Here is a 15384-nt window from a genome sequence, read left to right as displayed (position 1 = left end):
CTATCTTCCTCTCTCTCTCTCCCTCTCTCTCTCTCTCCCTCTCTCACACTCTCTTCCTCTCTCTCTCTCTCTCTCTCTCTCTCTTCCTCTCTCTCTCTCCCTCTATCTTCCTCTCTCTCTCCCTCCCTCTCTCTCTCTCTTTCTCTCTCTCTCCCTCTCTCTCACACTCTTCCTCTCTCTCTCTCTCTCTCTCTCTCTCTTTTTTCTCTTTCTCTCCACTCTCTATCTATCTGCAGGTTTCACTCATTCCTTTTGTTTCTGGGTTACTCTCGTACGATGGTGAGAGAGACGAATGCGGAGGACTTCTGTAAGACCGTCAGCGACTTCTCTCTGGAATACAGAGCTACCCGTCTCTCCATCCTGCAACAGAGGGAGAGAGAGAGGGAGCGAGAGAAAGGAGGGGAGAGTCCCAGCTCACCTGCACCAAACCACAAACACCACTACCATCACCACCACCACCAGACACCTTCTCAGGTAGAGACTGAGGGGAGAGCGAGAGAGAGGGAGAGAAGGAGAGAACTGACAGTATCACTAAAACCAGGAGTGTATTCAATAGGAACCAAATGGAAGCAAACAACCGAAACGGGGAGGGACTAACCTGAACTTGTCCAATAAGATACTTTTATTTGTTGCAAAAGATTTTGTTACGGTGTGCACTAATGGATATGGTAGTTGAAGTGGATGGTCGTTTAAAGCTGGGATCCGCGATAGGCGAAACAGCGCCACTGGCTGCCCCAGGCACATTTGTTATTGTTTTTGTTTTGAGGAAATTAGCATCCAGCAACATGGTAGAAAAAAAATCGTAGTACATACTCTGCTGTTCTATTGCGCATGCAATGATGTGCAATGCTGGCCGAGGGGAAAAAACGGGTCTTGAAGTGACGTCTTTGTCATTGTTGTTACTAACTCAGTGGCCTTGTGGTTAGAGTTTCCGCCCTGAGTTTGGAAGGTTGTGAGTTCAATCCCTGGCCGAGTCAAACCAAAGAATGAAAAAATGGGACCTGATGCATCTTTGCTTGGCACTCACCATTAAGGAGCAAGATTGGGGGTAATGCCTTGTGATAGACTACGGTCCTGTCCAGGGGGTGTACTTGTACATCAAGCTGCCTCACACTACAGAAACAGGCTAAGGCTTGTGCAAAGCTACTTACTTTGTTGTAGTAATATCTCAAATGGATGTGGCAGATTCACTGCTATGGATTCCGGCTTTAAGTGGAACTACAAATGTATACATAAATTATAAGTAGCCTACTAATATCTGTGTTTTTATGAATTTCTCATTTTCATAACTGTATGTTGTTAATTCCTCAGGAGAGCTTGGAGCAGTGCAAACTAGAGGAAGTATTGAAGACCCCAGAATCTGACTTTCAGTTAGATTCTACCCTTCCACGCCACCGCAGTAAGAAGACTGATATCAGAGGTACACACACACACAGAGAAATGTACACACACACACACACACACACACACACACACACAAACTCACCTTACCTATTTTTTGGTGTTTCAGGTCCACTCTCCCAGAAGCTGAAGTGGTGACATATGAAGTGAAGTGTGTCGTCTGTCCTGCATTTCTGTCTATATCTGTTTGTCATACGTTTTGAAGAATCATGCTTTGTTATTACTACACAGGTGACTATAGTCACTGTAAATGCATACTGTTTAGCATACCATAGTCCCTGTATGCTGTATGCTACAATCTTATAAAATATTCTGTCATGCACTTCAACAAGCACATAGGCCTACTTATTCTCATTCACAAACACAATCTTATCCACAGTCAGACTAACACAGCAGTATGTAAAATAAATATGTGTAAATATATGTGAAACATAAAAAACTTGCCAAACATGGATTTCATTTTTACACTTCTTTTTTTGCGTGTTAGTGACATCAATAATGTCACTATGTTTTTGTTGTCAGAAAATGCATTTGACATTCAACATACATTTTTCTACCAATATATACTGAACAAAAATATAAATGCAACATGTAAACTGTTGGTCCCATGTTTCATGAGCTGACATAAAAGATCCCAGAAATGTTCCATAGGCACAAAAAGCTTATTTCGCTCCAATTTCGTGCACAAATTTGTTTACATCCATGTTAGTGAGCATTTATCCTTTTCCAAGATAATCCAGCCACCTGACAGGTGTGGCATATGAAGAAGCTGATTAAACAGCATGATCATTACACAGGTGCACCTTGCGCTGGGGACAGTTTTGTCACACAACACAATGCCACAGATGTCTCAAGTTTTGAGGGAGCGTGCAATTGGCATGCTGACTGCAGGAATGTCCACCAGAGCTATTGCCAGAGAATTGAATGTTAATTTCTCTACCATAAGCCGCCTCCAACGTCAGTTTAGAGAATTTGGCAGTACGTCCCACCGGCCTCACAACCACAGACCACATGTAACCACACCAGCCCAGGATCCACATCCGGCTTTTTCACCAGCGGGATCGTCTGAGACCAGCCAACCGGACAGCTGATGAAACTGAGTATTTATTTCTGTAAAAAAGCCCATTTGTGGGGAAAAACTCATTCTGAATGGCTGGGCCTGGCTCCCCAGTGGGTGGGCCTGGCTCTCCAGTGGGTGGGCCTATGCCTTCCCAGGCCCACCCATGGCTGCACCTCTGCCCAGTCGTGAAATCCATAGATTAGGGCCTAATTTATTTATTTCAATTGACTGATTTCCTTATATGAGCTATAATTCAGTAAAATAGTTGAAATTGTTGCATGTTGCATTTATATTTTTGTTCAGTATATTTGTGTTATTTTGTAGTGTAGGCTATTGCACTTTTATGCATGTGTGCATTGTTTCAGTCAGATGGTAGTCTTCTGTTCAGAGATGGAATGTGAAGTCGCCTCTTAGGCGGGGCTTAGTGATACATCAACCAATTCCCGAAGAGATTTAAGTCACATTCTACTGAGTAGATCCAATAAGATACTAGTATTCCGGATAAGGAGTGAACAAGCTGCTATGCGTAGCCACAGCGCCATTTCGTGATAACTGCTTCAAGGTACAGTACAGTAGTATCAGCCTACTGAATTGGAAACGGATCATATAAGACACCAACCAACACAACGTCGAAATTGTACTCATTTTTAAATAATTGAGCTCCTGGTGAGTATTTTGAATCGAGAACCTTTTTCTGAATATTTTTTTTTTTTTTTTTTTTACTTTGAACTGATCTCTTTGGGACTTTTTATTTTTAATGGATTTTTCTGACTGCATTCTCTGAATTTGTGTTGGCTTTTAAAGGCGTGCATTTTGTTGCAGCGACGGGTGGAAAGCGGGCTGCGCGTGACTAGTGTTGGTTAGCTGTCTACACAGCGGTAATTTTTTGCTTTACTTTTCGAATTAGGACTTTTGAACCTTCATTTTTCCAAGTTTACCATACGAGCATTTTGTGTGTTTATGGTAAAACATTTATGTGAAGAAAGATCGAAGGTTGTTTCCAATCTTACTGGACAAATGATTAGGCCTAGTAGTATGTGGTCAACATCATGGTCGTCTTTTCCCCTTCCTGGAATGACGTTTTTAAAAGGGTTTTTATACAGTTCAACCTTTATTTTAAGACCCTGTAATTTGAATTTCGGTTGTTGAAGTTGACTGCTCAGAAATATTTCCAACGTTTTCTTTTTGGCTTTGTTATTTTTGAGGTTCGCAACAGTGCTCTTTGCATTAGCCCTATTTCTCGAAACAATGACGTAATTTTTGAGGCAATATCTTTTTTTCGCTACGAAGAGTGAAAGTGGGCGTTCGTTTGCACTGGAATAAGAACAATACGGTGTATTGTGTAAGCAAAGACATTTGTTAAATCGTAAAATAGACTACCCTGGCTTTGCATTTTGTGATATAAATAATTAAAATATTGTGCAGAATGAGAAATTCCATGCATCCATAATTTGTGCTTTTATTGAACATTATTCAAGTGTGTAGCCTGTTGAAATAGTTGTGGTCATACTACTATGTGATCAACGTCCATTATGCCTACTAGAGCCGATCGGTGAACAAAGCTTCTTATGTAGGAAATCTCCTCTGCTTAAGGCAGTGTTGGTATGCATTGATGCTGTGAAGATGCACTGTGTTAGTATGTCAATTTCAGTGAGTTGATTTTGCACCGGTGGATACTGTTTATTTTTTATTTATTTTTGATCATCTTGTAGGCCTTACCCAGACGTTTTATTTACTAGCCCTAACTAGTAGACCTACCAGCTGTCCCAATTCTCTCAAATGGCCTCCTTCCCTCACCTGGCTGTGTCCCAATTCTCTCAAATGGCTTCCTTCCCTCACATTCTTCCCTTCATGACAAATAACTGACTAGTTGGACTGGATTGTTTTTTTCATCGTTTTAATCATGTCCTGCTGGTCTGGGCCCACATTCACAAAGCGTCTCAGACAAGTTGTGGTCTAGGATCAGGTCCCACCATCCAGTTATTGTAATCTGAAACTGATCCTAGATCAGCACGCCTACTCTGAGATGCTTTGTGAATACAGGGCCAGAAGTCTTGAAGGAAAGGAATATCTGTCTAACATGGTCTTGACACAGCTTAAGAGTGATGCTCTTTGCACCTGACCCCACAGCACATTATGTACAGATGGCTACCACTTAGCGCAGGGCTGCCCAACCATCTTCCTGGAGATCTACTGTCCTGTGGGTTTTCAGTCCAACCCTAATTTAACACACCTGATTCAACTTATTATCTGCTCAACACGACCTTAACTAGCTGAATCAGATATGCTAAATTAGTGTTGGACTGAACCTACAGGACAGTAGATCTCCAGGAAGAGGGTTGGGCAGCCCTGACATGTATATGGCCACTAACACAATCACAATCCTTTGTTTCAAAATTCTATATCATTAGCATAGTTAGTAGCCTCTGATTATGGGTTCAGTTCAACATTACAGGTGTTATCTTCTAATTTTTATTTTTTGTTTCCCTTTTTTAGTTTTTGAGGCATCTTTTTTGAGCAGCGACAAATCGTAAGTTGGTCTCCTGTTTTTTTTCCACCTCCACGTTGACATCGATTTTGAATCTAGTTTAGCATTTTTCTTTCTGCCTTTTGTGAAGTAGCCTTTTTTCTCCTTTTGGAAATCCCTAAAGCAAGTAGTTTTCTGCTGCTTTTGTGTTGTGATAGCTACTACTCTCCATTTTTTAGTCGTTTTGAGTAGCCTAGTAGTTTGCATTTCACATTGAACCCCTACTTTTCCAGTTTTCTTGATTAAAAAAAAAAAAAAAACTTTAAAATTGGTCACCTTCAGAAAGTATTCACACCCCTTTACTTTTTCCATAATTTGTTACACAGCCTGAATTTAAAATTATTAAATTGAGTATTCTTTTTTAAAGTCACTAGCCTACACACAATACCCCATAATGTCAGTGGGATTATTTGTTTTGGCATTTTTACAAGTTAATAAAATGAGAAGTTGAAATGTGTTCAACCCCTTTGTTACAGCAAGCCTAAATAAGTTCAGGAGTAAAAATGTGTTAAGCAAGTCACATAACAAGATGCATGGACTCACTGTGTGCAATAATAGTGTTTTACATGATTGTTGTATGACAACCTCATCTCTGTACCCCACCCAAACAATTATCTGTATGGTCCCTCAGTCGAGCAGTGAATTTAAAACCGATTCAACCACAAAGATCAGAGAGGTTTTCCAATGCCTCACAAAGAAAGGTACCTATTGGTAGATGGGTATAAAAAGAAAAAGAAAAAAAGACATTGAATATTCCTTTGAGCATGGTGAAGTTATTTAATTACACTTTGGATGGTGTATCAATACACCCAGTCACTACAAAGATACAGGCGTCCTTCCTAACTCAGTTTCCGGAGAGGAAGGAAACCACTCAGGGATTTCACCATGAGGCTAATGGTGACTTTAAAACAGTTACAGAATTTAATGCCTGTGATAGTAGAATGGATCAACAACATTGTAGTTACTCCACAATACTAACCTAATTGACGGAGTGAAAAGAAGGAATCCTGTAAAAAAATAATGCATCCTGTTTGCAACAAGGCACTAAATTAATACTGCAAAAAAAAAAAGTAGCAATGAAATTCACTTTTTGTCCTGAATACAAAGTGTTATGTTTGGGGCAAATCCAATACAACACATTACTGAGTACCACTCTTCATATTTTCAAGTATAGTGGTGGCTGCATCATGTTATGGGTATGCTTGTAATTGTTAAGGACTGGAGTTTTTCAGGATAAAACATAAACAGAATGGGGCTAAGCACAGGCAAGATCGTAGAGGAAAACCTGGTTTAGTCTGCTTTCTACCAGACACTGGGAAATTAATTCACCTTTCAGCAGGACAATAACTTAAAACGCAAGGCCAAATCTACACTGGAGTTGTTTACCAAGAAGACAGTAAATGTCCCTGAGTGGCCAAGTTACAGTTTTGACTTAAATCTACTCAAAAATGTATGGCAAGACCTGAAAATGGTTGTCTAGTAATAATCAACAACCAATTGGACAGAGCTTACATTTTTTTGAAAATAATAATCTTAGACTTACCCGAAAAGACTCACAGCTGTAATCACTGCTAAAAGTGCTTTTACAAAGTTTTGACTCGGGTGATAATACTTGTATATAAATGTAAATTAGATATTAATTTCTCAAATGTAGCAAACATTTCTAAAAACAGGTTTTCACTTTGTCATTGTTTGTAGATGGATGAGATTATTTTAAATTCAGGATGTAACACAAGATGCGGAATAAATATGAATACTTTCTGAAGGCACTGTAACTGACAATCGGTGACGGGTAACCATCGAAGGGGCTGGTGAGAAACCGGGATCCCCCAACTTACCAGGAGTTGAGAAATACTGACCTGTCTAACTACTTACTTGTTAACTGGAGATGTTTGCATATGTGACAACTGTTGAAGCACAACACACACTAATGAAAGCCTTGAACATAAGCCTAAACTGTTCTGCGCTCTTAAACAACTCTACATGCTGTGTGTCTTTCTACTTCTTGTAAAATAATATCTCTAAATGGGGAGTTAAGTAATCCACTAAGGGTCTGACTGCATTATAGAACCACCAATAAGGCTAGGGATCTCACGATACGACATCATCATGATTCAGGTGCCAATAAGATATGTATGGCGATTCTGTATGTTTTGCGATTCGATGCTGTGATTTGTATTGCGATTCGACGTTCCAAAGATATTGCTCACCATGTCTTCTGCAGAGGGACAAGAGAAAACAAGTTTTAATCAGTCATGGAAATGTGTTGGAAACAAATTGGCTCCCTATTTAAAAATAAAATGTAGAACAAGCTATAAAGGAAATACTGTAGTTTTGGTACCGCCAACTAGCACTGTACGTTATTGTCAAAAATAATATTCCGATATGTAACCATCACAACCACCAACGTGTAGTAACAACACCGTGTAGTACCACCCGAAAGGAGGCAGATGACTTTCAGTTTGGAATCAACCAGACTAGGGCCATGTCCCAATCATCTCTTCTCCCCCCCCCCCCCCGAAGTGTGCATTTGCTCACTTCCCTACACTGATTTGAAAGGAAATGACTCGAAGAAATATAGTGGAGCTCCTACTGGCCTAAGCCTCCACCAATCAAATGCTTTTTATATTTGTGTGGAGTAATGACCGCACACTTCAGGAGAGATTATTGGGACTCTAGGATTATGTCCCTCTCCAGCCCATAATAGTCACAGCTGTGCATGTTATATCACCTCTTACTCGGGTCACATGACCTGCCTGCGTTCTCCTGTCATTGATGCTAGTGGATACTAACCCAGCCTTGTCAACTGGCCAGACATGACAACACATCTTAGCCAAATCACTAACTGAAAAGCGCATTAAGCTTTTGGATAGACACCCAGACTCAACGCAGCAGTCTAATCCGAAATGAGTGTGTGTGTCCACCGTACAGAGACCCTGGCTGTGTCATGTGGTCTGTTGTAACATTTATTTTTATCATTATGAAAGTGGACACAAGCCACGAGGGCCTCTGCTTTGAGATTGACAAAAACAGACATTTGAGAATGTCCTCCCCACACCACGCCAAGTAATAACATATCCCTTGGTTTACATCCCAAATGACACCCTATTTATTCCCTGTAAAGTGCACTACTTTTGACCACAGCCCTGTGGTTAGCTTCTTCTGGTAAGAAGTAGTGCACTATATAGGGTATAGGGTGCTAATTGGGACTCGACTCCATAATTCGATTTACCACAAAAATGTATAATAATGAAAACAAGTGACTTAAAATCACTTCCTGTTAAAGTAGTTCACAAACATTTATAAGAAGCAATGCGTCAAGAGAGTACACATGGTAGCTAATATACTATATGATTTGTCCCAAATAGCACCCTATTCCCTACAAAGTTCACTACTTTGACCGGAGCCCTTTGAGCCCATATGGGCCCTAGTCAAAAGTCATGCCAGCTGTGGATCATATTGTTTGTGTATCTAATGACCCCAATATGCTCAGGTACTTTGGGTTTTTCTGAATGGGACTATTGACCTGCCCAATTAAACAGTTTCTAACGTATTTGTCATGCTAAGTCTTGTTTGTTATGATAATACTATTCGTCCAACAGGTTTTTGGGGCTTCTTCCTTTACCGCCACAACTCCACGTTATTTTTTTTGTGTGGTATATTTTCCCCTGAAGTACCTCATGGGGGCTGCACTGATCCAAAAACAAGAAATACTGAACTTCTGGAGACTTTTCTAATTCTAGAGACATCGCCCCTGTAGATGCACTAAATCTCCCACAATGCATTGCTGAGCTCCGGCTCGGTTGACCAATAATGACACTCTTCTCTCCAACAGAAACAGGTAGGCAGGCAGGCAGACCACGACCGTCCAGGGTACAGGCAATATGGAGTGAGTTCTGGCTATTTCAACCCTGCCTATATGTTCTATAGATGTAGGAACAGATGGCTTTAAACCCTGAAATCTGTGCAAAATGGCTGTTGACAAACATGGTGTGTGTGAAAATAGCAACCCCCACCCACCTTCCTGTGAACAAAACCATTACATTAGATTATAGGCACACCAAAGTCGTCCTATACAGTCACCATGTACTGTGAGCCATCACCCAAAGTCACCTAGATACACAATGAAGGGGATGCTTGTTTTAAACAACCGGTTGTGTGTGTGTATGTAAACAGACAGCTGACACACACACTCTGAAATCAGGTCCAGTTTATGTTGAAAAGCATCCCCAAACAGGCACACACACGCATATCCACACACTCAGCTTCTCTCTCTCTCTCTCTCTCTCTCTCTCTCCCCTCTGTTTCCCCGCTCTTCTCCTTTTCATCCCCTTCTCATAAACAACCCAGCCGGTCTCCCACCACCACTAGCCTGATGGCTGGCAACGTTACCAACAAGACGGACCCTCGCTCACTCAACTCCCGAGTCTTCATCGGGAACCTCAACACTCTCCTGGTCACCAAGGCAGACGTGGAGGCCATCTTCAGGTCGGGAGCATGGACGGTACTATGTAGGGTTGCACAATTCCAGTAACTTTCTCTAAATTCCCCTTTTATTTATATAGATTACTGAACAAAAATATAGACACAACATGAAACAATTTTACAGTTCATATAAGGAAATCAGTCAATTTAAATGAATTCATTAGTCCCTAACCTATGGATTTCACATGACTGTGCAGCCATAGGCCCACCCACTTGGCAGCCAGGCCCACCCACTGGGGAGCCAGGTCCAGCCAATCAGATGTAATTATTCACCACAAAAGGGCTTTATTACAGACAGAAGTTCTCTAAAATGGCATTGGAGGCAGCTTATGGTAGAGAAATTAACATACAATTATCTGGCAACGGCTCTGGTGGACATTCCTGCAGTCAGCATGCCAATTGCACACTCCCTCTACTTTGTGACATCTGTGGCATTGTGTTGTGTGACAAAACTGCACATTTTAGAGTGGCCTTTTATTGTCCCCAGCATAAGGTGCACCTGTGTAATGATTAATCAGCTTCTTGATATGCCACACCTGTCAGGTGGATGGATTATCTTGGCAATGGAGAAATGCTCACTAACAGGGATGTAAACAAATTTGCTCCAAGAATTGGAGCTTTTTGTGAGAATGGAACATTTCTGGTATTTTTTATTTCAACTCATGAAACATGGGACCAACACTTTACATGTTGCGTTTATATAGTTGTTCAGTGTATATACTTTTTTCATCTTGGTTGGAAAAATTTCCGCAATCAGGAGGGTATAAGCAGGAAATCTGGAATCGTCTAACCACGATTTCTGGAAAACTGGGGAATTTTGGGAAAGTTACCAGAATTTTGCAAGCCTAGTACTATGGCTGATCTCTGCTCCAACCTCTCAAGCCCCTGTGTATCTGTTTCTTTGGAGAGGTTGGGCTGAAGCAGAAGACACGTTTCCATTTGTTGTACATTGGGCAATAACGTAACCTTGTTCATCTTCAGCAAGTACGGCAAGATAGTGGGCTGCTCCGTGCACAAGGGGTTCGCTTTTGTCCAGTATGCCAACGAGAGGAACGCCCGGGCTGCCGTAGGGGGCGAGGATGGGAGGATGATCGTAGGACAGGTGCTGGGTAAGAACCTGGACCACCGTTTCCTCCCTTTCTCCCTTGTCCTCCCTTTACCGCCAATAGGTTTCCCTCTTCTAAAGGCATAGTATATATGGAGATGTGATCTTTTGGATTTGACGCCCCTTCTTGATTAAACTTTCTCTCATTCTCCTCCTTTCTCTGCTCTTTCTGTCTCTCTTTCTCTCCTCTCTCTCAGACATTAACCTCGCTTGTGAACCGAAGCATCAGAGATTGAAGACTGTTAAGCGCTCTGCAGGAGACATGTACAGGTGTGCCTCCTCGCTCTGTGAATTTAAATAGGATCTTTACCAAGTGCTTCAGTCAATCCTTTTGTATAAAAAGAAATGCATGTAAATGTTGAACTATGCAATCTACTGTTCCGACCATGCTGTCTCTCACTCCCTGTCCCCCTCTCTCTCTTTTGTCTCTCTCTGTATCTCTCCCTCTTTCTTTTTCTTGTTGCTTTCCTCCTCAGTTCTTCATTTGATTTGGAATATGACTTCCAGAGAGATTACTACGACCGGTAAGCCTTCCTTTCTCAGTTGCCACACATACTGTACTGACAAAGGGATAAAGATTTGATATTTTTGGTGTGTGTGTTGCCGTTGTAGGATGTACCCGTACCAGTCCCGCGTGCCTCCTCCGCCTCCTCCCCCCCTGTCCCGGGCGGTGATCCCCTCCAAGCGGCCCCGGGTCAGTTTGAGCGGAGGTGGTGGAGGAAGAGGAGGTGGAGGAGGAGGGGCCAGCCGACGCACCAAGACCAACTTCTCATCCTCCACCTCCAGGAGCAGCCAGAGCAGGGTCTCCACCTCGCGCACCAGTCAGTACCACACACATACATGGAATTACAGATGCTTTTGACACTTCCGACAGTGATAATATACACTGAGTGTACCAGACATCAGGAACACCTTCTAATACTGAGTGGAATCCTCCCCCTTTTTGCCCTCAGAACAGACTCAATTCGTCGGGGCATGGACTCTACAAGGTGTCGAAAGTGTTCCACAGGGATGCTGGCCCATGTTGATTCCAATGCTTCCCACGGTTGGCTGGATGTCCTTTTGGGTGGTGGACCATTCTTGATACACACAGGAAACTGTTGAGCGTGAAAAACCCAGCAGCATTGCAATTCTTGTCTCAAACCAGTGTGCTTGGCACCTATTATCATACCCCGTTTAAAGGCACTTAAATATTTTGTCTTGCTCATTCACCCTCTGAATGGCACATATACACAATCCATGTCTCAAGGTTTAAAAATCCTTCTTTAATCTGTCTCCTCCCCTTCATCTACACTGATTTGAAGTGTATTTAACAAGTGACATCAAGAAAGGGTCATATCATTCACCTGGTCGGTCTGTCATGGAAAGAGCAGGTGTTCTTAATGTATTTTATACTCCAGAGTATATGATAATATTTGCCATTTAGCAGATGCTTTTATCCATAGCGACTTAGTCATGCATGCATGTGTTTTTACGTATGGGTGGTCCCGTGAATCAAACCCACAATGCTGGGGTATTTACGTATGGGTGGTCCCGTGAATCAAACCCACAATGCTAGGGTATTTACGTATGGGTGGTCCCGTGAATCAAACACCAATATAAGCACACACTTACTAACTCTGAATTGACTCAGATAATTTACCCTGTAGACGCATGTATCCATGTTCATTATATGGAAGTGAAATCCATACCTACTGTTATTGAATGCCTCTGACTCTCCCCTCTCTCTAACCCAGTGAAGGCAGATGACCTGCAGACCATCAAGAGAGAGCTGACCCAGATCAAACACAAGGTTGACTACCTGCTGGAGAGTCTAGAACGCATGGAGAAGGACCACACCAAGAAGTTAGGTAGGACGGGACAGACACTAGTCAGGAAGTACACAGACACTAGTCAGGAAGTACACAGACACTAGTGATGGAAGTACACTTGTTGCCCACTGCGTTTTCAGACATATTAGGTATGAAACAACACATTTTTGTTTATCAATAAAACTCCCACTCCCATCTCTCTCTCCCCTCTCCCTCTCTCTCTCCCACTCCCATCTCTCTCTCCCCTCTCCCTCTCTCTCTCTCTCTCTCTCCCCCATCTCTCATCTCTCTCTCTCCCATCTCTCATCTCTCTCATCTCTCATCTCTCTCTCCCCCTCCCATCTCTCTTCTCTCTCTCCCCCTCCCATCTCTCTTATCTCCAGACATGAAGAGTAGTGGGAAGCCTGAACTCGGGGAGGTGTCTCCTCTCCTCCACTGCGGAGGAAAGAAGGAGGAGAGCTTGAAGAGGGAGAGCCAACTGCTCAATGACTCAGAAGAGGAGGAGGGAGACTTACTGGAGGAGGAGGAGGAGGAGGAGGTGAGAGGGGGATGAGGGAGGAGAGGAGGTAAAAGGGGAATGGGAGAGGAGGAGGAAGTGAGATGAGGAAGGAGAGCGGAGGAGGAGGTGCGGGGGTGATGGATGAGGTGAGCGGAGCAGACTGAGGGGGCGGAGATTTAGGAGAGGCGAGATCAGTACTTGAGTGGACACTTGAGTGGGGTAGGGAAGGAGGGGAATGGAGAAGTGCTTGAGGTGTAGTGTGAACATTGAGGAGGAAGCAGTGAGTGCCTCCCAAATGGCACCCTATTTCATATATAGTGCACTAATTTTGACCATGTCCTGGTTTAAAGTAGTGTACTATATAGGGCATATGGTGACATTTGGGAATGAGTGTCTAATATCAGCTTATTGAATGTTCTCTGCAGGTGAAGAGTCGAGGAAGGGAAGATGACGATGAGGAGGAGGAAGGAGAGGATGATGGCGATAGCGCCAACGGAGACGACTCTTAAACACAGCAAGATTGTCTGTTCACGCGCGCACACACACACACACACACACACACACACACACACACACACACACACACACACACACACACATATACAGGCACACACATATACAGGCACACACACACCCTGTCATACACAAAAGGAAATGTGTATAACTACATACCAACACACACGCAGTACATGGACAGCTGTTCTTACTGAACTCAGTTGAAATGTCCATATGAATACTATGTTCTGTATCATTCTGAACGTGTACTCACATACACATTCAGTAACACTCTACCAGTTATGTCAAGGAAATATCTGTCCCTTTTCTTCCCTTTGGATTTTTCTCCTCTGTATTAGTTTGTAGCCTCCTACGGCCATCCTGATCTCGCCATTTACATTATAAGCGAAATGAAACGAGCGAGAGCGCGCGCTGAGGTCAGGATGGTGGACCAGGCTAATTATTTACGTATATCATATGCATCATGAACATTTGTTTTATTCTAGTTGTACTAGTCTGGATGCAGTGGTTCTCAAACCTCTCCTCAGAGATCCCCAGCCGTTCCATGTTTTTCATCTATTCCACAGCTAGCACACCTGATTCAACTTGTCAACTAATCATCAAGCTCTTGACGAGGTGAATCAGGTGAGCTGGTTCAGAGCTACAACAACATTGTGAAACGTCTGGCTGTCCCGAGAGGTTTTAAAACTACTGGACTGGAGGATCTTGGCATAGCTGAGAGGACACTGGGTGCTGTACTGCTGTGTCCACCAGCAGGTGGCACTGTGCAATTACATTTTTACACACCGAGGCTACCGTGAAATGTGGCGCTGGAGTCTGGAAGATTTTACAATTTACATATTATAAAAACGGTAAACAATGAAACAGACATGTATAGGAAGATTTCATGCCAGGATTTTCCAATGTATGCCCTGAACGGTTTTGCTTGTTTCTTTTTTTAGCTTACTTATTTGTGTCAGGAAATACAGAGTTTGACTTAATATAACCTTGAGTTCTGTAATGGATGATATCCATGTTGGTGTGTTTGTCTCAGTTGCTGTGTGATTTCAGTTGACCATTACTTGGACTGTGCTTGTGAATTAAAAACTTCCAAGTGGGAATGCTCCAGGCCAGAATGTCTTTGAGCTGTTTGTAATCAAGATGTGGTGTGTGTGTACAGAGCATGTTTCTGCTAATTATAGGCTAACAGGTGACAACTACTCAGCCAAATATAGCATTAACATGAGACAACTTGGTAACTCAAAATACATGGTTAACAAGTGGTTAACTACTCGTGTTCCCTTTACAGGAGAATGTGTCTTGTCAGGTCCTTAATGCCAAGACTGCTTCCCTCAGCACCGCTCAGAATAAGCCAACCTGGCCTCAGGGGTAGAAGTAACATAGTAAATGTAAATTTAGTACACTCAAATCAGTATGATACTGAATGATACATTTGGTGTGTTATGTGTTCATTTATGAATGTCCATTTTGAATGATATGTCACGAATTACAATTTGTCTAACTTTGACTAGGTGGCTAAAGATAGCGTTAGCTAAGTGGCTAACGTTAGCTAGGCTAGGGGTTATTGGAAAGGTTAGCTAACATGCTAAGTAGTTGCAAAGTAGCTAAAAAGTAATAAGTAGTTGCTAATTATCTCAAATGCTACCCCAACTAACCACCCTCCTTTTGTTTATGCCTTATGTAACCATACCAAACGCAACATTTCATGCTAATTTCAGTGTCCCTTATTTTCATTTCCTATGTTACGTCTAGTCTGAGACCAGCCTGAATAAGCAGAGCTCTCCTCCAGAGGAATTCCTCAGCTATGCTGACCTTTCTATGAATGGCACAGACATCTGAGCAGACGTGAAGGGTAAACACACACAGTATCTGACACACTATGGATATACAGGTAAACACTTGAGTAATTGAGGGATATAAAGTATATTGAAAGCAGATGCTTCCACCCAGGTGTGGTTCTTTCGCCTCAGGAGGATGAAA

At 42.5% G+C, this 15384-nt stretch overlaps 1 protein-coding gene across 3 annotated transcripts; it reads left to right on the top strand.

The window, feature by feature from the left end:
• The first annotated feature begins 2993 nt into the window (after positions 1–2993).
• On the top strand, positions 2994–14543 carry LOC311116535 (heterogeneous nuclear ribonucleoprotein C-like). Of its 3 annotated transcripts, XM_084191618.1 has the most exons (11): positions 2994–3127; positions 4958–4991; positions 8824–8877; positions 9339–9476; positions 10455–10582; positions 10776–10848; positions 11055–11102; positions 11191–11399; positions 12315–12428; positions 12773–12927; positions 13314–14543. In XM_084191618.1, the coding sequence occupies exons 3-11, from the start codon at positions 8873–8875 to the stop codon at positions 13395–13397; spliced, it is 954 nt and encodes a 317-aa protein (XP_084047744.1). In that variant the 5' UTR covers positions 2994–3127; positions 4958–4991; positions 8824–8872; the 3' UTR covers positions 13398–14543. The 3 variants fall into 3 exon arrangements, with proteins under 3 accessions (XP_084047744.1, XP_084047745.1, XP_084047746.1); XM_084191619.1 differs by lacking the exon at positions 4958–4991 and having other exon boundaries at positions 2996–3127; XM_084191620.1 differs by lacking the exons at positions 4958–4991; positions 8824–8877 and having other exon boundaries at positions 3038–3127.
• The last annotated feature ends 841 nt before the right edge of the window (positions 14544–15384 follow it).

This window comes from Coregonus lavaretus (genome assembly GCF_964263955.1).
Source record: "Coregonus lavaretus genome assembly, contig: HAP1_SCAFFOLD_8107, whole genome shotgun sequence".
Taxonomy (NCBI): Eukaryota; Metazoa; Chordata; class Actinopteri; order Salmoniformes; family Salmonidae; genus Coregonus; species Coregonus lavaretus.
Note: the sequence above shows the minus strand (reverse complement) of the source record. Positions and strands in the feature narration are given on the sequence as shown.